Source organism: Agelaius tricolor, unplaced genomic scaffold (genome assembly GCF_023055355.1).
Source record: "Agelaius tricolor isolate 1412-34295 unplaced genomic scaffold, bAgeTri1.0.p SCAF_4, whole genome shotgun sequence".
Classification (NCBI taxonomy): domain Eukaryota; kingdom Metazoa; phylum Chordata; class Aves; order Passeriformes; family Icteridae; genus Agelaius; species Agelaius tricolor.
In genome coordinates this window covers 56,678,878-56,703,751 of record NW_027269264.1, presented here as the reverse complement: position 1 = coordinate 56,703,751, position 24,874 = coordinate 56,678,878, and the positions used below count along the sequence as shown (strand labels likewise).

Below are 24,874 nucleotides of genomic sequence, written 5' to 3'. Positions count from 1 at the left end.
AACCTACACATCCCCATATGCAACGTGACGCCTTTACCCTTATCCTGTCATTTGTTACAGGGGAGAAGAGCCCAACTCCCACCTGGCTGCACCCTCCTGTCTGGGAGTGATGGTTTCTCCATCTACAGAGAACCTGCAGGGAAATGGTGATACCTATCTAAGCAATGCCAGTGAGACACTTGGTGCGAGCACACATTTACTTGGTTTGACCAACCAACAACCAGTAAGGAATCCAGAAATACCAGGGAAACCTGTGGAGGCTGTCACAACCAAAGGGAGCTGTTGAATGTTTTCACAGTTTTATGAAACACATTGATGCTCTCTCCTTCCCTGAACTCTTGCTGGGAAGAACAGTGTGATTCACAGGAACTGTAACCAGGTCAGCACTAAGCCAGGATCTTTCCTCCAATATCCAGAGATGTCTAAATTTAGAACACCAGGATCTAGGAGACTTGGATCCAGAGTTATTTTAACACTGAGATCTACCAGGCAATGCAAAAATACAGAGAACAACTCTGCTCCAGCTCAGAACTGGAAGACAGAGGAACCAGACAGACTGATCATGGCATTCTCAAACTCTCTAAATAGTCCAGTGCTTCTTCCCATGTCCTCTGTGTGAGGTGTGCCACCAAGCCAGAGTTCCTAGAGCAAGGGAGAAGTTAGAGACCTTCCTGGAGAGCACAGTATTGCAGACACAGCACTCACCCTTCTCTGTCTATGTGAGGCAATGGGTGTTTGGAGGTGTTTCGCAGCTTTCTGTGAAACTGGGTGAAATCTAGTTTTTCAGGCTGCAAGTCCCACGTTGCACCACTAGGAGAGAAAAACAGGGAAAAACAGAGAAAGGAAGTCCACTACTAATTAAATACCACTGAGCTGAAGAGCAGAGGGTACATTGGAGCCTGCAGACAAGGAAAGCTGGCATTTCTGGAAGCACCACTCCCCACTCCCTGCTGCAGAGCACGTGGATGTGAGCCTCCAGCCTTCACACTGATGCATCTCTTTTCATTTTTTCTTGTTTTTTTTTTTGGTATGCTGAGCTCTTGGGGCTTTATCTAAGCCTCTAATTTTGATACAGAAGACACCCTGCAAGATATACTCGCTCTCTGTACCAAGAGGGTATTGCAACAGGTCCATGAAATGATGTTCTCTCTGGTCCTGCACAACCTGTCTGCTCCAGTGACTCAAGATTATGCAGATTATGCATAAAACTGGACAGGAAGGATATTTCATTGCTTTCACTGAGACAGCAGCTGAAGAGTTCTTCCCAGCAGTTAAGAAGCCAACACATAATGGCACCTCCAACTAAGGGGAGAGTAAAATGCCAGAGCAGCAGCTCAGAGCTGATTCAAGTCTTGCCTGTGCAGTTCTGGGGTGACTATAAATAATTATACTGGTACTGGTTTCAGGTGTTTGAACTGCAAACCCATACAGTGGCCTCTCCAAAACACACAGGATGCTTTAAATAGACTGTGCTTGGTGCCACAGGCTAAATGGAGATGGGGAGGAGGAGGAGCAGTGATGTCAGCCTTACCAGGGTATTCTCTGGTGCCTGGGCACCAGCAGGATGGACACACCAGAGAGGGCTAAGACAAGGCATGGTCCATCCTAAAAGTCCACCTCTGTCTTAGAGCAATTTAAAACCAGCTTACCTGAAGGAGTCAAAGGTGTTGGCAGCCCAGATGTCTGTGCCCAGCATGTCAAGGTTGCTCTCCTTGTTGCCATTCTAGGAGAGATGGAAAGGTGGTTACTTGTCAGGAGGCACATGGAGCTATCCTGGCCAGGGCACAGCCTGTCCCACCAGCCACGGCACTGTCTTGGCTCTGCACAAGGGATCCTGTGCTCCTGTGTGAATCCATGCAATGCAGAGACCCCTCACCTGCTGCAAAAGTGCACCCTGAAGGCAAGGAGTGACAGTGTCAGCCTCGGGGACACAGAGCTGTGCACAACATGGAGCAGAAAATGCACAAGCTCAGCTCTGACTCCAGCCCTGCCTTCCTGCCCCATATCCACAACCATGACCCACCAAGGTCCAAGGTCCAGGCTCAGATTCACAAAATCACAGGATCATTTAGGTTGGAAATGACCTCCAAGACTGAGCCCAACCTGTGCCCGATCCCCACATGTCACCCAGCCCAGAGCACTGAGTGCCATATCCAGGTGTTCCTTGAACACTTCCAGGGATGGGGACTCCACCAATGCCCTGGGCAGCCTGTTCCAAGGCTTAACAATCCTTTCTATAACAAAATTCCTCCTCATGCCCAACCTGAGCCTGCCCTGGCCCAGCCTGAGGCCGTTCCCTCTGCTCCTGTCCCTGTTCCCTGGGAGCACAGCCCGACCCCCCCGGCTGTCCCCTCCTGTCAGGAGCTGTGCAGAGCCACAAGGGCCCCCCTGAGCCTCCTTTGCTCCAGGCTCAGCCCCTGCCCAGCTCCCTCAGCCTCTCCTGGGGCTCCAGCCCCTTCCCAGCTCCGTTCCCTGCCCTGGACACGCTCCAGCCCCTCAGGGTCTCTCTTGTCCTGAGGGCCCAGAGCTGTCCCCAGCACTGGAGGTGCCTCAGCAGGGCCGGCACAGGGACAGGCCCTGCCCTGGGGCTGTGTCACAGCCTGGCTGGCACAGCCCAGGGGCCACTGGCCACCTGGGCACCCTGGGCTCACATCCAGCTGCTGGCACCAGCACCCCCAGGGCCTTTCCCCATGGGCATTATAAGAAATCTCCAGCCAGCTGTGAAACACCTTGAATTTTCCTGTGCAGGCAGCTGCTTTTGTCAAAATGGACAACCCAAAGCACGAGCATCTAAAGCAAAGACCTCATATGTTATTCAAAGCCCCTTCACAGTCATCAACCCTCACATGCCCTCCCTGCACAAAGAGGGCTGCCCCCTCCACCCTTTACAGGTGAAGTAAAGCAGGTTGGATTTTGCCATTCAAGAAATCAAGACTTGACTCAGTCTGGATGGATTGAATGCATTGCACACACATAAGGAGCCCATATTAACCAATTTTCCCCTTAACATTTCTTATTCAGATTACTCACAATCTTGCACATATTCAGATTATTTAAGCAACTCAGTCCAAATGGTCCCACTCTGGCAAAATACATAGTAGAGAAGGTGGATTCCTCGTCATAAACCTTCCGCCATTTTAAAGTATTATTAATATTAACCAAGACATTATAAATTCATTAAAAAATGTGACCATTTCTTAATGAAGTCCCAGAGCTCAATCTGCTCACAAATTGAGCAACACTTTCCCAACCAATGTCAGGGACACATGTCCTTAGTGAACAGATGGTTACATTCTGCAGTCATTTCCAGCACAACCAATTTAAACACCCGAAACTCCAAACACAGACACACTGCTCCCTTTTTAGTCTCCTCTGAGGGGTTTAAGGATTATGATTTTAACCCCTGGGGATCTGCAAGTTGACATGTCTCTGCTCGGAAACAAATTACCAGAAATACATAACTCCCGTGATAAGTTACAGGAGATGAGCTTTTTATTTTAGGCAAATGTAAGCACGATTTTCTCCCACCAAGGAGAGGAATTAGTTTCTTAAATCCTTACAAGCATTCAAATGCAGTGTAAAGGAAGCACACATGTGCAGGTTATCACGGCTGACACACAGAGAAGAGACAAATCCATTTCAGGTGGTGAGGAGGTCAGGCAGGCCCAAGGCAGCAGTTGGACATTCTCACCCAGACCTGGTCCTCCTAGAAGATGTCCCATAACCTCTTGGAGACGCTCCAAGCATCAGCCAGACTCCACAAAATGCTGCCAGGGCCCAGTGATAACACACCTTGTCATTAGGTCCTGAGTCACTGTGGCCATTTCAGGACACCTTTCTGGTCTTCTATGACCTGTCTTTAGAACCAGTCTCTGTTGGCTCACAGGACAGGGAGCAGCAGCCTTGCAGCCCTGGGCTGCAGGGAGCTTACTAAAATGCTCACAGCACAATGCCAAGACTTAATAATAAGACTTCAAAAAGCCAATTCTCAAATCCAGGTATAAAAAAAGATTAAAAATGGCATGTATTTAAGAAAAGCAGTGACTTGCTGTCAGTCCCCCCAGGACTGCAATTATAACCATCAGCAATTTTAACATGAAGCTCCCAGTGACCCAACCCTCAGCTTTAGATAATCTTTTTCACTGAGAAGGAGTTAGTACAGCTGAAAATTAATTAATTCACTCAGAATGATAATTGAGAGAGACGCTTTCACGAGTAACACCAGTACTCTGAGAGATGAGACATCCAGTAAAGCAGATCCTGCACACAATCTGGTTTAATTGCACATCCACAACCTCTGTCCTCCTGCCCCTGTGAGCAGAAATGACCTCCATCCACTGCTGCCCAGCCCCTGGAGCTGCCCACACAAACAGGGACAGGCCCACGTGGACTCTGGCTGTTTACCATGCATGCAGCTTCAGCAAATTCCCCACAAAGTCAGCATTTGCATGCACACAGCAGCTTTACAAAGCCCAGCTCAGCGTCCCACCTCTCGCTGCTCCTCATTTCCATTCTCCAGAAAACAAATAGGAAATCATGCCCTTTGCTGCACAACTGCAACCAGGTTAAATCATCACTGCACACAGAACAACACCAAGTGGCCACCTGGGTCGCTGCTATAAATTCAGGGATTATCCTGTGCCATGTATTACTTAAGCATTTTTCAGTTCTGAGCTTGAGGAGCTTCCCCCACTTTTCCTCCTTCTCAGCTGCCTACAACCCCTGGCTGCACTTTGGTAGAAAATAAAAAAAGATGAGATAGATACTGAACTATCTGAAAATTCAGGGTTTCCTTGTTGAAAACTGCAAGTTTTCATATGAAAAATACAGACAAAAATATAGAAATTTTCAGGAAGACATTCCTGCTCAAAGAGGTAAGGATATGTTGAGTCTCATTCCCACCAGAAAGGACCATCACTTTCCAGATATAACCTGGTTCTGTGGGTCCTCTCCCACCACAGCATGACTCAGAAGAAAAGCTATTTCCTTAAGATCTTCAGGGGGATGAAATGGATGAATGGACCAGGACTTTACCACTGGCTCCCAACCTGAGAGTGTCAGAGTCTGCCATCCATTTCTGGCACAGCTTGCTCTCCTGTGTGCATAAAGGTGAGCAACTCCAAGAGAAGACAGGACATAGGCTGACTGAAACTAACAGGAATGGTCCCTTGTCTCAGTTCAAGGATGGACCTAAAACCATACAAAAAGTTAATTCTTAGAGTCTTTTGCAGGGTAGGAAGGTAACTTCCCATATAGCCCTGCAGACAGCTCACACAGAAAGCAGCTGGACTTAAGGTCACCATTTAAGACCATCTATGTGCTGCCCACTCATCTTTCAACTTCTATTGAAGACCTGCCAGCAAATAATTACAGACATCTCTTGATTTCTCAAAACTGAAATACACCAAGACTTCAAATACAGAAAAAATCCCTGATTTCCTTTGCACTTAACCAGCTGACTAGGGACTTCTTTCCCAAAGCTAAGGCAATCAGCACACCTCAGTGGGTCACACAGCATGAGTGAATTAAACAGGTCTTTGCAGTGTCCTTCCCAGCTGACATGCACCCACACCTCGTGTGACACACACCACAAACAGGTCGTGAGGGGGATGCCTCCAAGAAGCAGCAAGCACGGGACACAGCTTCAGCACCTCACCACCAGGTATACCTTGGCTGATTGCCTGAACTGGCTGCTTCTCCTGTGGCTGCCAGACCTGGATCCAGAGCCCTGCCTGGAGCTCGACCCCGGCTGGGATCCTGTGCTCCCACTGCTGCTGTGATCCCACTCTTCCTGAAAACAACAAACAGGTTGCTTTAGTCAAGGGCCACTCCATCCCACACACTCCAAAACCACCGACCTGATGGAAAGGACAGCTCCAGCTCCCAGGCCACTGTGCCTGCACCTACAAAACCATGCCCGTGACCAGCATCCTGATTGTGGGGCTTCCTCTGACTCCTTTGACATGTTCTATTTACAGACTGCAAAGGGATGACACTGTGGGAGGCTCTGATGAGGATAAGATTTGGCTTTAGTGCTCTAGTGTATGCATGGGGAAAAATAACACTTACCTTCTCTATCTTCATGAGTATTAACTGTGGGTATTCATCAACCCCACATCCTCTAAAGCTGCTGAAGGGCATTTGGACAATATCTTTAATAACATGCTTTAACTTTTGGCCAGCCCTGAACTGAGTATGCAGTTGGACTGGATAATGGTTGGTACCTCCCAGCTGAAATATCCCATTCCATTCCATTCCATTCCATTCCATTCCATTCCATTCCATTCCATTCCATTCCATTCCATTCCCCTCCCAGGCCCAAATAAACTTCTCAGTCAGTTTTCCCACTGCTCAGCCCACTGTTGGAGTCCAGTTATTCACATGGTGGAGGACTCTTGTAGTTCACCAGGAGACTCATTACACAAATAACTATTTTTGTCTCTTAAGGAGCTGTGGCTGATGTTCTCCTTTATTCTCTCACTTGTTGTGCTGTCAAGCAAACTGCAGGTTTCTTGTTCAGCTCTCAAGGCATAATGACTCATTTGAAAACCAGAATAACTTACCTGACCAGCTCTACCCAAACACCCCACAAGGTCTCTAGGGAGAAAGGTGGATATTGTCATGGCAATTGCTCCAAAAGCTTTGCTCAGAGACTTGGGAAAGACTTCTGAAGTGACCTAAAATTATTAAAACCCCATGATACCACCAAGTGCAGAATATTCAACTCTTCCAAGTACTCTGAAAATCTGGGAAATACAAAGGGAAGCCTGTGTTTTAGGGCTGGTGTGAGAGGTGACAGCTTCAAGAGGGTTTCTCATGTCTCAGATGTTCTCATGGGGCTACATGAGGTCCTGCAGACACTGCCATGGGCTAAGGCAAGGGCAGGGCCACCTCAGCCTTCAAAGCCAAAAGGATTCACCACTCAAACTGCTTTTGAACACAACAGCCAAGTCCAGGCCACTAACTTCAGGGCACAGACCAGGTCCCAGCTCCACCACTGCCACCTGACTTGGATGAGGCAGGAAGACAATTGCACAGCAGAACCTGAACTACCTAGGGTGATGCTACCTGGTGGTCCAGCATGGACCTGGATGCACATGAAACATGGACATGTTCACCCAACACAAGGAATTGGAAGCAAAACACTCCAGTGCTGGTTTCTGCATCGCTCCAGCTGGACATTCTGCACCCTACATCCCAGTAAGCTTCAAAGCAAGTTTAAATACATTGTGGTGTTGACTTAAAAAGAGGCAATTATCTGGTTTTCAAGTTGTAGATAAATGAAATTGGAATGTGGTTATTTCCACTGACAGTTACAGCACCTTCTTCTTCCCTTCTTACCACACCCTGACCCAAATCTCCCAATAGCTGAGAAATACCAAATGGCACAAAAGGAGTTGTTCAATTGGCATGAAGGGATAAAAAACGTGGTGGATGTCAGGCAGGTCGCTTCAGGAAGGCCTGGAGAACAGCCAACCTTGTAGGCATCCTGAGAAGTGAGAAATACCTCCTTTGACATGGGAAATACGTGCACCAGCTGAAAAGGTGGTTGGGAGAAATACACCCTCATGGTTGATGTTTGAAGGATTAATTGTATCCTACACAGTGAACATCTTGTTCACACACACACATAAGATTTCTGTGCCAAATGCTGCAGGTCAGCACATGCACACTGAAAGACACTCTGAAAATAAAAACTGTTGATTTATATTCGGTAGATCCATCTTTTAAGAGTGGTTTTCTACAGACAATCCAAGATGTTGCAAATTCCAGAAATGCAGCTATTGTGAGAAACAAGAATATTGGTATCACCATGCATCAATGTCCACCAAGAAAAGCCACTGGATACAGCACAAAGTTACCATTAGATCACAATCACAGGTGAGTTTAATAAACCAGCTTGTCTCCTGGCTCTAACTCATGGCCTGGGGCTTTCGCCCTGTTTACCTTCCTCACATTTATCAAGCACTGATATTAATATTGAAAACCAAATTGTTTTTTTAAATAAAATTGCTACACTAAAAACAGTTGAAACATCTGCTGAAGATGCAAATGGTTCAAATTGAGAACTGCCTGAATACACTCATGTTCAAACTCACCAGCACAGCCAAGCTCAGTGTTTCCCTCAAATTTCTGACTAATTTCCACAGATAAACAACTTTTTACTGGTACCTTACTGAAGGGGATTGAAATCTCCAGAATGAAAATATGACCCCCAGAAACAATCCCACACACTTCTGATGGCTTTGTGTCCTGCAGTAAAGCTCTTTCATACTAAAATGGACCCTCTCTGCAGACTTAGTGTGGGAACTGGGCTGCTCGCACCAACCTCATGGGTGATGCTCAAAGAGTGCGTGAGAGCATGCAGGTGATGACTGTTCTTTAAAAAAACACCCAAGCAGCAAAACCCCTTCACCAGCATCACTGCAAAGCCCATAAAAACCTATTCCCAGACTCCAGAGGCAGCTGGAGTCCAGCAGAAAGCCACAGCTTGGCACTGGTGACACACGGCACTGCTTTTCCTCCATTCTGTCCATGTTCCACACACAGCTCCTGCTAAACGCACCCACCATGCTGCAGGAACAGAATTGGCTGCCAAAGGAGATAAACACTGAAGAAACAGCTGTAATGGCACAAAGCTCTCCACTCCTTGCCTCCTGTTGACCCAATTCCCCATTACTCTGCCGTGCCCTTAAAAAACCAAGGATCTCCCAGCCTCTCTCAGCTCCCCAAACAGTCTTTGAGCTCTGGCTCACAGATCTTATTTGAGCTCCTCCACCTACCATTTCTGGTCTACACTCACCAGCAGGAGATGGGACCTCTGAGCCACAATTTGGGACTGGGAAGGAAAACACTATCCCTTCTGAGACTGATTCCCAGAAGCTGCTCAAAACCATGCCAATCCTTCTGGCCAAGCTCTGCACCTTCTCAGGAACTGTCAGGCTCATGCACATTGCCAGCAGCCCTCCTTTGGAAACTAGCTGTCAAATCTAACATTTGCATTTTAATTAGCAATAATCGTATGTTTCACTTACACTGCAATTTTCACCTTTGCAGTGAGCTCTTTGAGGCATGAACTAATTAATCCTGCTGCCTTTGCCAGCCCAAGAGTTAATATTTTCTGCTGCTTCAGTGCAAGTTTGAAAATCCTATTTGCAGAAAAAGAAGATAAGTTTCCCCAGTGCAGAAGCCATAAATGGAAACACAGTGATCACCTACGTGGCTGCTCTCAGTGAAGATAAGTATGGGTGAAGTGGGCTGTGCTGGTAGAGATGCAGATCAACCCTGGCAGCAGCACAAGTTACAAGTGTCCTGAAGATATCAGTGGATTCTGGATGAGATTCATGTTCAATTGTATGTAAAAATTTCAATATTCAATGTACAGCATCCTTGGGTAGGCCAGAGGTAAAATAACAGGAATACTCAGAGTTCTGCGGACCCCAAAAACCTCTGAGATATCCCCCAGCATGCCAAAGGTCTCACATCTGCACCAGGAGATCCCTAGATCAAGTTGTGGGGTGTCCTTCAAATGGTTCCTCAACTTTGATCTTACTCCTGGTCAGATCAGAAAACAGGTTCTGTGTAAAAGGCCCTTTTTGAGGTTTTTCTGCAGTGGAGATTTTCACACACCCAATTTGTGCTGCTGCCAAATCTTCCTGTTATGCAGAATTTTTGCACTGCACTCCAAGTACCTCCCTAGACCTACTCCAGAAAAACCACTCCAATTTTAATAAGGAAAACCAAAGGCCTAATTATTTTAATAACTCAAAATACACCTTAAAAAAAAAACAAAACAAAAACCCAACCATAAGATTACTCTAAATATCTTAGTAGAGTAAACTTTCTAGCTTCTTTCTCCTCAAAGTATTACATAAGAACATTAGAAACTGTTACGAAAATGTGATGCAGAACCCCCAACCCTTTGGTTCTGTTCCTTCCCTTCCCAGGTCTATGTCCACCTTCCCCAGCCCTCTCCAATCTGCAGAAGGGACACCATACATCACTTTGAGATCTTTTGCCAACAGGGAAAGTAAGGTTTTATCTATACTTGTGTCATAACACAGGACCAAAGGACCTGATGGACTTGGAATTAGGAAGTTAAGCTTACATGATCTTTCTGGACTACCTGGGAAAGGACCAAGCCTGTGTGGTTGTGTTTTTTGGACAACACTGGAAGAGCCATGCTAGCCAAGGATGTGCTAGATAGCTCACTTACACACAAGGATGAAGAGGAGGAAGACTGAGGGCTCTCAGAATGGCCCTGAGAACTCCAGACGTGCTATGGAAACCCGTCAGCAAGGCCCTGTCCCAGCCTCAGAGGAAATGGCTCATGTCATCCCTTCCCTGCCTAGAGCTCCAGCACTGACTGACCTATTCATCCAAACCTGGAAAGATGGAGACCTCAAAGGTTAATCAAATCTCACAAAAACAGGAGTGTGGGAAGCTCTACGATGGGCAGACAGGCATCACCCGGTCTTCTCTACCCAAACAGAAAATGAGGGTGACAAGATGTCCTCTCATGTGACCCACGGGTGACACCAGGCCCAGAAGACACTTCCTCCCACCCTCAGTAAGCAGCAGCAATTCTCCAGAGCAGGCAGCGAGGCAATAAAAAATCTCCCTCCCAGACCTCCTGACACCCAAGCAGGTGTCTGCTTCACATGAGACAGTGCTGCTTCATGAGGCCAAGCCCAAACACAAGTCCCAGAGATAGTTACACCTATACATTAGCTGAAGGACTTGACTTCTTTCTCAGCAGTCCTCTCCAACCATAACTGAGCAAGGCTGCATCCACTAAGTGAGGAAGCATCACCCAGCAATTACAGGCAGAAAAGTGACTGGTTTTCTCAGAGCTGCTCTTTGCCCATGGGCAGGTCACACCACCTAAAGTCCTACTTTCTTCCTCCATCAGGCAGGCATGCATCAACATGTACTCACTGGCAAAGCCAGCCTTCTGCTTTCTCCTTCTCTTGCTTTCTCCTTCTTGCCTTCTCTGCTTTCTCCTTCTCTTTTGGAAACACAAAATCAGTGTCTGCAGCATCAGCCAGCATCCACCTGCCCCAACACATCCTCAGCATGGTGGACAACCTCAGCTGAGTTCATTGTACAAACTGGTCCTGGCCTACAACATGAGCAGGCCAACAAGATGGAGAACCCCAAATGTATTCCCCAAACATGGAACTGTTGGAGTAAGTCCAGAGGAGGCCATGAGGTTGATAAAAGTACTGGAGCACCTCACATGTAAAGATGGGCTGAGAAAGTAGGGGCTGTTCAGCCTGGAGAAGAGAAGGTTGCGTGCAGACCCCACAGAACTTTCCAGCACCTGAAAGGAGCCTACAGGGAAGCTGGAGAGGGACTCCGTATCAACAACTGTAGTGACAAAACAGGGAGTAATGGGTACAAATTGATAGAGGGGAAATTTAGACTGGATATTAGGAAGAATGTTTTTACTGTAAGGGTGGTGAGATACTGGCCCAGGTTGCACAGGGAGGCTGTGGATGCCCCAACCCTGGCAGTGCTCATAGCACACAAGGCCCTGAGCAACCTGTTCCATTGGAAGGTGTCCCTACCCATGGCAGGTGGGTGATTTTTAACATCCACTCCACCCCCTTAATATTCTATAATTTCAGAAGTTTTTCCAGAGTCATCCCTCTTGTTTTCTTTCACATCTGGACCCAAGGATAGGCAACTCAAATGAGACACAGACTATCCATCAGCACAGGGAAAATGAATTACAAATTTAGTCAGGAGACCCTGCCAATACACTGTCTCTCCAGCCCTATCTGGTCAGCCAAGAATTTGGGGCATTACATGCTGCCTGCTGATGTCACTGGACTTAAGCCAGCAGGACAATTTCACTGCTAAACTCAGTTAATCTAGACCCAGGGACATGTCCCCCGTCCCCTGTCCAAGACCATGATTCCCTTCCCACCTGCTTCTGCAGCATCCACCAGGCAGGATCTCCTGGTGGCTGATCCCAGGAAGTTAAGCAGCACTGATGCCTGCAAAAGAAAATTTTCTGGAACTGTGAAAGAAAAAAATCTGCATAGATTGATTTTTCCACTCTCCATTAAAACTGAGCTCCTCTGTGCAGTGCAATCTGCTGTTACCCAAGTGACAGCCTTCACACATTGCCCCACACCTCCTATTGCCTTTGCTTTGGCAACATGGCAGCTTTTCCACCCATGACTGCAGGACATGGACATGGAACAACAAGACCTTAAAGATCATCTCATTCCATCCTCTGCCATGGGCAGGGACAGCTTTCACTAGATGAGGCTGTTCCAAGCCCTGTCCAGCCTGGGATGGGGCAGCCACAGCTGCTCTGGGCACCCTGTGCAAGGGCCTCCCCACCCTCACAGCCAAGAATTCCTTCCCAAATCCCATCTAACCCAGTCCTTCCCAGTGGGAAGCCATTCCCCCTTGTCCCTCAGAACTCTTATGCTGGCACAGTTAGGGATGCTCTTTACTCCAGGCAGTTTGATCTCCAGCCAAGGCCCAAGAGCACAAACCCATCACCTCACCCTGCCACCATGTGCTGCTGTTCCTGCTGGTTGAACAGGAGGGCAAAGCCATCTCCTTCACCACCAGCTCCTCAGGGAGGACAGGACAAGGGTGCTACAAGCAACATGTGGGATCATCAGGTGTGATCTACACACCCTGCCTGCTCCTTCACTGCTCCGTAGATCAGCAACACAACCATCAACTGCAGAAGCCTCTGAGGGCCCAAACCCTGTACCAAGCTCCTGCTGCACCTGGTGGGGCATGGACACAAGCAGTGGGATTAAAGCAAGTCCTGTTTCCTGCCAACAACACAGGTTTTTCCCTTGGTGCTGATGGGTGACAGCCAGCCACCATGGGGGAAGGGAGGGACTTGGCCAGGAAGGAGGATTTTCAGCTCCCCATCTCCCACTGCCTGGAGAAATGGCACAAACCCGCAGAGTTGTTCTGGTTTTTGTTAATGCCTTTTACATAAGGGGAGCCTGGGATGCAGTTCCTGCCAGGCCTTTCAAGTACCAGAGCTTTGCTGGATCCCTCAATATGCACCATTCCAGATTTTTTTACTTAATGAATTGCTCTCAGAAATATATCAAAGAGCTTCCTACTTGCCACAGCCTCACAAGGGGAATGCAAATAAAGTATTATATAAAAACTTCCCACTGGCTCTTTTTGGGGAAGAAAAAAAAAATCCAAACATAAAAGAGTTTAAAATTATTCCATTATCTAAACCTTCCTCTTTACAGAGGCAGTAAGGTGCTCAAAGAATATTTTGAGTACCTGGTCTTTGCCCCAGAGGCTCACACGTGGTGAGACCTGGCAAACTTTCAGGGGTTTAGTGGAACATGGCCACACCATGCAGCAAACAGAGAGATCCCAGTAGGAAACAAGAATTACAGATGAGCTGAATGTAATTGTGAGACCAGGATTTTCTCAGCACATGAGTTCACAAAATGTATCTCAGGAGATTCCTCCATGAGCAGACCATCTTCTCACAGCCACCCACCCACAGAACTGGAAAGACCAGGAGGTTTCAGGGGGAATTTTATCTCTTTTTAAGCCACTGCTTTGTATGGGATGCCTTTCTGCCAGCCTATGGGAACTGACTCCAAGTCTCACACAGCTGCTAATACAGGTCTCACCAAGCAGTGCAAGAGCAGGACAAGTCTGGGTGCTCTTTTCCAGAGACACCCAGCAACATCAGAAACCAGCAATTTAGGAATATCCTGGACTGTTTTTACCTTCATTTTAATGAAAGTGAAAACACTTAAAAATGAAGGGTAAAAACACTTTATTTTTACCCTTATACTGTATATTATTTAGAAATGTCTAACTCCCTCACTTGTACAACAACCAGTAGATGCTTATATACGCACATACTATATAAAAATGCATAACACAGACACACACAAAAAAAAAATCTTTCTTTTATTTTTATTTACCTTGCTGGATCATATAACCCAGAATTTCAAAGGCATCAAGTACTCAGGGATACATAGAGGGATTTTTCAGGCACGGAAAAGTCATCTTCTCTCTAGGTTTCTCCATAACCTTTAGGAAGCCAATTAATTCTGAAAAAGCAAGACTGGACTACTCTGTCTTCACAGAAAATGAACCACATGCTGAATATATTTCCTGGACTAACCCAGATTTCCATATAAATGCCCTTTCTGATGGTCACGTGAAGCATACCATGGTCACTGATACATAACCCACATTTTCACATTAGCTGAAGCCAGCAGAAATCTCACATCCAAGTATTTTTCAAGTATGACTGGCAATGCAGAGATCTCAGTTGGAAACACAATAGGAAAATTAGGAATTCCATTTCCTGCCCAAACCCCTCAAATACATAAAAAAACTGCACAAAAAAACCCCCATCACAACAACAACAAAAAATCAAACAAAAAAACCCCAAAAACCAAAACAAAACCAAAAATCTGAAACCAAACAAACTCCAAACAAAACAAAAAAAACACCCCATAAACGCAACCCCTCCCTCCACTGGGAAATAATTAGCTGGCTTCTTCCTTAGGAGGTTTGAAAAGTGACTGCTAATTTTAATTCAGGACAAGCATCATAGTAATGACTTTTTTTTTTTTTAATATTGAAAGATTTTTTTGTGAGAATAGCCAGGAATGGTAAGAAACTGCACTCGGTGCTCACCAGCAGCGTTTAACTCATATATCAGTGACAGTGAGAGAAATGCTTGCCTGGACAGAGGAACAATAGCTTGCAGCTCCTCTTTGGTGCCAAGGAAAATTTGTTACTCACAGTTAAAGGAAGCCAAACATGGAGAGAGATAATTACTAGCTCTGCTGCAGGCTGGGAGAGAGCCCAAACACAGGGTAAGCAGCTTGGGCATCAGCGAATGGTGTTTGTGTGTAGGAAAGGAGCTCCCTGTAGGAGGAGATCAAACACATTTAATTCCCAGGGAAAAAAACAGCAAGAAAACAAAAAAAAAAAAAAACAAAAAAAAACCAACCAACATGTAAGCTGAAACAAAAGAGCGCATGGCACCAGGCAGATGGAGATTGTCAGGGAAGTCACACCCATGCATGACTCCTGCATCCTCCTGTGGTCACCACCAGCCACTGGCACATCAGCAGAGCCCTTGGGAGAAGGGCCAGGGACCCTCTTCCCTAAGGAAAGCCCCATATCCACCCAAGGAAGCCTGATGGAAATGGCCAGCCTCCCAGCTGAACATCCAACAGCTGTCTGCAGTGCTGGGAGGGAGCCTGATGAGGTTTTGCTGCTGAATATTTTGAAGCAGATCACAGCTGTAATAAATTAAATCCACAATTCCATCTGGCACCTTCAGGAGCTCATCCAAAGCAGCACCTCTGTTCAGCACATGCCCTCCTACAAAACAACACCCTGCCTTTGCTGGGTACAGGTGTTGGCAGAGGTGCTACCAGCATCCCAGGGCCATGGCAGGGATGGGATGCCTAAGTCCCCATCCCTCAGCCATGAACTTCCAGCATGGCTCCATGGGAGGAAGCTGTGCCCAAAACGAGAGCTGCAACCTGCCCTGCTCAGACTGGTATAGCCTCTTTTACACCCTGCAAAGGGCTCCCAAACTCCCCCTCATGGATCCATGCACAAGACTGCATCTGGAGGATATCAAGCACAGCAAGAGAATAAAAGCTACCAACTTGAAGCCACTTCTCTGGGTGGGACATCCATCAGCCACAGCAACTGGAAATGCTGTTTCCCCTTCCTTCAGATGCCTAAATTTCACATCTGCTCAAGCAAGTGCTGTTCTCACAGAGCTGATGGTCTCATGGTGACACAGCAGCTTGTCAATCAGATGAGAATGATCAAACACAAGCCCCCACCCAACCCAATTCTCTTCCATGGGGGTACTCACATGAGGAGGGGCAACCACCTCTAGCAGTGCCTGGTAAACACTCCTCACTCATGTTCACACCATGTCCAAGCACCAAAACTGACTCACACCTGGCTCCTGTCACTGCACAACCAACACAGGCTCTCAGCACGTGCAACTTTGCTTCTTCTGCCAGCTCACCCTCTCAGCTGCGTAATGCTCTTCCCTGCAACACCATCCTTGTGCTGCAGCACACAACACAGAAGCCCAGCTACACACAAAGATCCCTTATTCCAGCCACATCTCATCCATCCAAGTCAGCTCTGATGCTCCTAACAGCTTCCTCACACAGGTGACAATAAGAAAGTCTTCTGGAATAAATGCGACACTCCTTATTTTTTCCCCTTTAAGCTCCTGGATGAAAGCATCCATCTGCACATCAGGATGTTTGGGCAGGAATGAGCTTTCAGATGCCAAGCAGAGGGACACCATCTCCCCTTCCATGGGAGAGGGAGACAGCTGGCAGCACCTCCCAGGTGAGGCAGTGCAAGAAATAAAGGCAAAGCTCTGGGGAGGAGGAACTGAGCACAAACCGTACCTGGTTATGTTCGTGAGACGACGAGCCCTTCCCTCGGGATGGGGAACAGCTGCCATCAAGCTGCTCGCTACAATCCGCCGTCCACTGCAAAAGGGATAAAAAAAGGGATTGTGTAAAATAATAGCTGGGCTGGGCAAAACTGCTGTGTCAGTCCACAGTGCACAGAAAACACCGTCCCGCTGCGGGCATTGCTGCACACGTGTGGCACCCCCTCCTTTTTGAGGATGATCCCAAAGGCTTTGGCTTGGAAATGCTCCACCCGCTGACAGTGGGTACAGGGAAGAAGCAGGAACAACTGTAGGAAAGCATTTGATACAGTGCTTTGCAATAAAATCCAGCCCCAATACCTCCTTGCTGACTCTGACACTGCTTGGAACCCCAGGTGTGTGATACACACTAGGGTGACTTATCACTCATTGCCATGGAAAGTTGGAAAATTTCTGCTTTTCATAAACCCTCATTCCCAACTCCATTTGCTTCAAGGACAGATAAATGCCCTGGGCAGCCAATACCCTGTGTTTTCATTCTAAACAAAACAGCAAATGAGTATGGAAACTATAGGTTTGGCCATTGCCATATGTGGCCATAGAAGATTGGCAGACTCTTAGGCCAGCTTGCCCCAAGGTTGGGCAGAAAGGTGTCTCCACAAAAATAACTGAATTTGGTGTCATTTGTTGCCTTGGTTTTTTTCCCCCCTAAAGAAATATAGGGCTGTATCATACTGGTGAAAAAAAACCAAACCAAAAAAACCCAAATTTTCACTAGACAAACATCAAAGATGCTGCTTAATTCCAAAGTCATTTTTGTCTCTCCTTCAACAAAGTGGAGACTGACCAGCCCCACTTCCGAGGTCTTCCATGCTGGAAGCACTTGGCTACTCCAGAGACACTCAAGGCTTGGTACCATCACCAAGGACGATGTGCCAAGAAAATGAAAAGTCATTTCCATACAAACAACCACCTCAGAGCTCCCTGACAGGTATGGATGAGGCCACAGAATAAGAGTCTTCACTACAAGTGCTCATGATCCCTGCCCTCATCAGAGAGCCCATCCTAGCTCACAGATGGGGGGATTTCAGTCTCCCCTCACTAAAGAGCTGCCCATCACTCTCCTGCCACTTCTGCTGAGCCCCCTGAGCAGGCTCATGATGCCATCACTCTTGAGAGTCTTTTATTTACCAGGATAGGGACACCAGATGTATCCCTATCTGCTTTAACAATTTTGAGTGCAACCACATGCCTGGAAAGGTCTCTCAAGGAACAAGTTCACTCATTATCTCCACAGCAAAATAAAATCACCTTTTCATCTATGATTTTCCTCTTTTTTCCTGGTGGGAGCAAGGTTGGGGACATCCCCATCATAGAATACCCACATTTTGGGATTCTCTGAAATGGCAATGGATTCAGCTTCCCTGGGAGCTGAGTGAGGAGGATGTGCCTTTCTTTCCTTCCCCCAGCAAGGAGAGCAGTTGTTCAGGAATGTGGTACCATCCAAGCAACTCTCACACACTTGGCTGAATGGATTTATCCACTCTCAGGCAGGGAAAACATCACAGCCATAAGGAAACAAACTGCAGAGAGATTAAGTAACTTGCCCAGCATTAAAGATTTAGTTTCTGGCAGAGCCTTGCAGTTAAAAACAATTTCCTTGGTCTCAGCTGAGTGCCTTTCCCTTAAATCCATCTTTCTCCCTCTAGCTCTCATTAATGAGGGAACGTGCCACCTTCCATCAGGCTGCCTTCCACCAGGGTTACTCCAGTCAGCTGCAGGATATGTGCCTGTTTATTCCTTGCTTTGCTAAGAACTGATCAGAAAGAGAAAATCAGAAATAAAAAATCCTGATTATTTTTTATAGGTGGAAAAATGAAAACAAAACCTTTGTGAGACAGTAGATAATTCCTTCTTAGTGCATCCATTAAGACATGGCTTGATAAATGCAAGTGACCTAAAGTAAAAGCCCACCTTCACTTTTTGTCCAATACACAGCCCTAGAAATACAAAATGTTGCATTTTGATGGAGTTCCACAATAAATCCTAATTAAACTTCTGCATCAATGGTCTGGGGTACAACCTCATTTAGCTGCTTCATTTGAGTTGCCTCTATAACTGGTTTAATTAAAAGGTTTAATGTTCAGATCTTTCATTATTACGAATTTTTCCTTTAAAATAAAACCCAGCCATCTTGAAAGAGAACACTCTCAGAACTGACATTAAAAACTCAGCAGCTCCTTTCTTCCAGGGCAAGCCAAGAAGGAAAGCTAAAATGCCATTTCCACAACTGGAAGATGGATTTGGTTGCAATCAAGGATCTTATTGCAAAAAACATACACGGTATGCCATGAGAATTAGAAATTTTTGTCCTTAAGATGCAGAGGGAGCCTGGGCTTATTGGCAGAGCAGTGGGCAGGCTGGAAGAGGTTACAAAACTTGGTCTATTATTTTATTTCTGATTCAATACTACTTTTGAGCTTGACACATTAATAAGCAGAACTTGTCTGTTTGACCAGAAGCCCCTCCAAAGCGTCACTTCAAACACAGACACCTTCCAGCCTTGGGTTAATAAAATCACTAGTTTTTTGAATATATTTTGTCCCATTTCTAAGGGCTTTGATCCTCAAATTGTAGAAGACCTCTTCACCAAAATCTATTGTTAAAAAGGTTCCTTTGTTTGGTAATTTCTTTACATTGAGATGATATGAAACAGGTCTAGAGCTCTGGGTCAGATCCTCAGCTCCAGCAAACCTGCAGAGTTCAGACAGATCAGATCAAACACTGCTGATACCAGGTAAAAATGGGATCCTTCATATGTAGAATCATGGAATGGTTTGGCTTCCTTAAACCCCACCTCATTTCACCCCTGCCATGGGCAGAGACACTTTCCACTGTCTCAAGTTGCTCCAAGCCCTATCCAACCTGGCCTACAACACTTTCAACGATGCACCTTGAGACCATAAAAAAACCAAACCCAGCATCAGGAGACTGCTACCAGCAGCTTGGAAACCTCAAATACATCCCCAAACAAGCGAGCTGCCTCAAATCCAGCGTTTTATCACATCCTGCTCCACATCCAAACCCTGAAAAAGCTACTCCGGCTGAGAACACACTCTGTGAGCCCCCAGCCCCTCTCTCACCCCACAGTGAGGGGGAGCAGGTCCCTTTCACCCACCTGTGAGACATGGGACTGTGTCTTCTCGCTCTCGCCGTCGCCCTCGGTCTTGTCGGTGAGCAGCCCCTGGACCTGGTACTCCAGGACGTAGCTGTCGATGAAGCGCTCCAGCTCCTCGATCTCCTGGGAGCGGCTGCTCCCCGCCTCCGAGGAGGCTGATGCCACTGAGGAGCTCTCCATCCCTTCAGGGGGCACACCAGGAACGCAGGGAGCCTGAGGAAGCGGGACAAAAAAGACAGCGAGGAATTATTTCCCAGTAATTATAAAAAACCCCAGCAGACAAAGCCTATCGGTTGCCACGCGCAGGATGTTCTTTGCTGTACATCTGCATTTCCAATACAATTTCTCATAATCCTAGGTGGTTGCTTTTAGGGCTTCCAGGCATGCAAAAAATGTTCCATTTCTGTAATATTCCTGCATTTAAGGACAACAGACATATTTCCTGGCCTCCTGCTTAAAACCAAAATTACTGAAAATCTCCAGACATATGCACGAGAGGAAAAAAATGTGACACTAAAATGCTTGATTTAATAAATCCAAAGCATTAGTTGTTCTGGATATGGGTGAGAAGCTGGGTGTAATGGACATGTCTGAGGAAGAGGATGATAACTGAAAAGCCTCTCTAGGGCAGTGGCAGTAAATAATGCTGAGCTAATGATGCAAGTGTAAACGGTCCAGTGAGGAGGTGAGACAGAGATCGCAACAGAATTCACTTTTAAAACCTCTCACTGCAGAAAATTGCCTCTATAGGAGATGTAGGGGATTTATAATTCTCTTCTCCTTCCTACTTCTCCAGGGCTCAATGACTAACACAGTAAAGAAAGGAAACCACCAGCTCCTGGGCTGGGCATAGCACTGGGCTCTGCTCCCTCTGACAGGGACAGGACCCAGGGAATGGCTGGAGCTGTGCCAGGGGGTTTTGGGTGGGATACCAGGGAAAGGCTCTTCCCCAGAGGGTGCTGGCTCTGCCCAGGCTCCCCAGGGAATGGGCACGGCCCCGAGGCTGCCAGAGCTCCAGGAGCCTTTGGGCAGCACTGCCAGGGATGCACAGGGTGGGATTGCTGGGGGTCTGTGCAGGGCAGGAGCTGGGCTGGGTGATCCTGGGGGGTCCCTTCCAGCTCAGGATATTTTATAATGCTACATTTGGAAAAAACTGGGCTGTGGCCCAGTGTCTTGTGCTAAATCTCATATTCCTCCCTTCCTGCAGCTGGGAGGGAGAAGACATGGGAGCTGCCAGCACACTGCAGGACACAACAGCTTCATCCCTCACCCTCTCCTTCACCAGGAATGGGTAGTTACAGTCTGCTTTGAGACAAGTATAAAATCACTAAGCAAATCCGGAGTGAGTCACATGCCATCCAGAAGGGAAGGGGAGGGAAAAAAAATCTGCTCCCAGCTCATGTAGTTTCCAGCTCCTGAACTATTTTCTCCTCTGTCACTTCTGAACAATTGTGGCATCATTTGGAAACTGCCGAGAATGAGCAGTTCTGGCCTAAGGATTTCATCTGTTCAAGGAATTATTCCCAAATGTGCCCAGACTGTCAAAAAGGCTCATTATGTAGACCAATATCACACATTAACTCCTGAAAAAAATTATATGCCATATTAAAAAGGGCAAAGAAAAAAGAAGAAAGTGAAGAAAGAAAAAGAGAAGGAGCCCCAGAGAGTGTGGAGCCCTGGAGGAGGGCATGCTTCTCCCCTTTTCACTAATTAGTGCCAATTACAAAAAGGAAAGCACCAATTATCAAACAGGAAGTGCTAAGGAAAGAGTTGGGAGAACAGGAGGCTCCCATGAGTCCTGGAGGGATGTGATGGCATGGAGAGATGGCACAAGGCAGGGGACAAATGATACAGGTGGCATCACTCACGATGGAGTGAGCAGGGTCAGAGGTTATCTTCCATCTCATTGGGCCACACATTACCCAAGCCCAAAGGATTTTTTTGTCTACTTCAGACAACACAAACCACATATCTGAGATATTTGTGGATCTCTAGTGGGAAACTCTAAAACAAATTCATCTTGTGGTAGCTTCACCTCTCTCTAAAGGAAACCATCACTCAACAGGAAGAAAACTCCTGCTCTTCCTGGCGATCTGTGCCTGGAGCTAGTTTCTCACCTCACCTCACCCTCAAAACACATACAAAAAATGTTTTCAAATAAAAACCCACACTTGAGCATCAAAGCATTTACTATCTTCCCACACTGAGCAAACAAATGTTGGTGAGAGCTCTTGATGAAGCAGTGATCCCTTGGCTCTGTGTTGGCTCAGCACCTACCACAAAGGATTCCCAGACACCAGGTACTTTCCTTAATCACAACAAAGAGAGATCAATCTCAAATTTGCTTTTTTTTAATCACTTCCCCCTTCCCTCTACTCTACTTCGCCAAAGCACAAAGTTTGTAAGTTTTGGGGGTCTGAAAATAACCTTCCAAATCTTTCCTATCTCTGAAAGTGTTCAAGGCCAGGTTGGATGAGACTTGGAGCAACCTGGTGCAGTGGAGTATGTCCCTGCCCATGGCAAGGGGGTACAACTAGAGGACCTTGAAGATTTATTCCAACTTAAATCCTTGTAAAACCGTATGATTTTACAAAACCCATGTTGTGCTCGTTACTGTGACCATAAAAGAAGGAATCATCAGCAGAAAAAGTCAATAGATGTGCAAACTGCTTATTATAACTTAGTAATTATCAGCATTACTGTAATGTATAATTATTATTAATAGCTGTTATTAAGGGTGATCTAAATGGGGTTCTTGCTCTAGCAAGATTATACAGTTTTTTTAGCAATTATACAGTTTTACCCTTCATCAGCAAATAGTAAGAACAAGCATTTTTTATTACACTTGTAGGCTCATTCCCTTTCTCCCAAAGGTGCTTCAGGCTTGTTGAACTTGTGGAAACAAGTGGTGAGTTTGATAGGTGAAGAACAGTAATGGAGAACAAACCCACTTTGGGTTGGGAGGCAACAGGAGAGTGGAACTTGCAACCAAAATTATTTAAGACGTGGTGAGTCCATGATGAGAAGACCACAGACATGCAGGACAGTGATGCATTTCCATCAGGTCACTGGAGGATGGGTGAGAGGGCCCCACATGCACGCCCTCCCCCAGGGAGGAGGCTCCAGCCATTCCCCCCCCACGCCAAAAGCTCTCCAAAATCTGGACTGCAGCAGTCTGGCAGTGCCAAGACAGAACAGCAGGGCAACTTCCCACAGATTGTCCCCTGGGATGAGACCCACCTGTGTCCCAGCCACGCCAAGGGACTCCAGCCCCCAAAACAAGCTGCTGGGTAAAAACATTCTGGCACACCAAAACTGCAACCATAAAGAGATCCTCCTAAAACAATTCTTACAGAATCACTGAATCATAGAATTGTTTAGATTGGAAAGCCCTCCAAGACCATCAAGTCCATTCACCTGGCAACACCAAGGTCACCACTGCCCCAACTCCCCAAGTGCCACATCCACTTGGCCTTTAAATCCCTCCAGGGATGGGCGCTCCACCACTGCTCTGGGAAACTCTGCTGGAAGCTCTGGACAAGCCTTTCCATGGAGGGATTTTCCCCAATATCTGATCTAAACCTCCCCTGGCCCAGCCTGAGGCCGTTCCCTCTGCTCCTGTCCCTGTTCCCTGGAGCACAGCCTGGCCCCCCCGGCTGTCCCCTCCTGTCAGGAGCTGTGCAGAGCCACAGGGGCCCCCCTGAGCCTCCTTTGCTCCAGGCTCAGCCCCTTCCCAGCTCCCTCAGCCTCTCCTGGGGCTCCAGCCCCTTCCCAGCTCCGTTCCCTGCCCTGGACACGCTCCAGCCCCTCAGGGTCTCTCTTGTCCTGAGGGCCCAGAGCTGTCCCCAGCACTGGAGGTGCCTCAGCACCAGTATCCCCAGGGCCCTTCCCAGATTCCCAGCCCCTCTGCACCAGCCTAGAGCTGTAGGGGGCTGGGGTGACCCAAGAGCAAGCCAGTTCTCACTCCAATTCATCCAGACAAACCCACATCCTGACCTGCTGTAAGGACACCAACAGTACACCTTGCTCCTATGCAAAGTCCAATGTGACTGAGCATCAGCAAAGGAAAGAAAATAAAGAGACTGCTTTTCCCAGTGTTTTGCTCCCACTGGATGGATGCTAAGAGCTTAAAGTGCTCTTGCACACTTGGTGAGTTTCTTTGAAGGTTATGGCTTCCAAAGGACAAGAGAAACAGGAATACCACATTGTCACATGCAACCAAAATGGTAACAGTTGTAAGCAGATTTTCTTGACAACTACATAGCCAGGAGCTAATACCCAACGCCAACACCTAGGTAAGGTCATTGGGAAAAATCTCTAAAATACAGAGTTCAGGCAGAACTACTTCATGCATCGGGCTTCCTCTCACCTGAACTGAAATTCAATTATTGAAAGGTGTAACCACCTCCAAAGCCCAATAAAGGACAAGTGCCCAGCCCACCTTTCCCACAACATGTCCTCAGCTGTTTAGGCTTGACTGACTGACTGATGGCATTTAATTGAAAACTCATGGGTCTTCCTTACTTATCCTTCAGTTAAACACTAAGAAAAACCCAGACTATTCCTCCATGACTCCAAAGTGAAGTCAGGAGGAATGCAGAGCATCCTTTATGCAGAGAATATTTATTTCTCAGAAATGCCATCATGGGCCAGCTGCTGCAGAGACAGGCTGTGACAGGCTACAGAGATATCCTGACATCCTTGAAAGCCTTTGTCTTGCCGCATGGGATTTATCATCCCAGAGTTTTCTAGGAACAAGAGATGCTTCCTATAAAAGGCAGCTGCAGTGCAAATTCTTCACGTACCAACGCAGCCACCTGCTTCCAGAATGTTCTTTGATAGGACATCCAGCATCCCTCTCGTGCTAGCTCTCCCTTGAGTATTTATAACACTGTGATCCAGCAGGTCCCTTCTGCTCTGAGACACCTGGGACACAAACTGAGGAACAGCTCAGCAGCCCAGATTTGTCTGTGCCTGAATGGGATGATGATAAAACCAAACCAAACTGATGCCCAGGGAGACAGAGGGAAAGGCCCCAGCCCAGGCCCAGACATCACACCCTCTCTCATGAGCAACCAATGACAACTTTCACATCTCTTGCGCAGGCTCCAAAACCCACCCCACTGTTCTCCCATCTCTGTCCCCTACAGCCATGTTGGGCATCACCTTGTGCAGGTGGAGGTGGATATCCAGGCTGAGGTGACACCCTCTTCTGCTCAGTGCCTCTCTGGGGCTGGGCAGGGAGGAACAGCTCACGGTCAAACCCTCCATCATCACCTCCCTCA

General features: G+C 47.0%; 1 protein-coding gene across 4 annotated transcripts in view; it reads right to left on the bottom strand.

The window, feature by feature from the left end:
• Nucleotides 1–24,874, bottom strand: part of CTIF (cap binding complex dependent translation initiation factor) — a 148,448-nt gene that overhangs the window by 100,259 nt on the left and 23,315 nt on the right. For 3 of the 4 annotated variants that reach the window (XM_071425839.1, XM_071425838.1, XM_071425840.1), the window contains 5 exons: nucleotides 19,590–19,802; nucleotides 16,425–16,508; nucleotides 5,669–5,791; nucleotides 1,650–1,723; nucleotides 706–810 (listed from right to left, as the gene is read on the bottom strand). In XM_071425839.1, the coding sequence (XP_071281940.1) occupies nucleotides 706–810; nucleotides 1,650–1,723; nucleotides 5,669–5,791; nucleotides 16,425–16,508; nucleotides 19,590–19,802 (599 nt within the window). The remainder of the gene's footprint in view (nucleotides 1–705; nucleotides 811–1,649; nucleotides 1,724–5,668; nucleotides 5,792–16,424; nucleotides 16,509–19,589; nucleotides 19,803–24,874) is intronic. The other variant, XM_071425841.1, reaches the window with a different exon arrangement.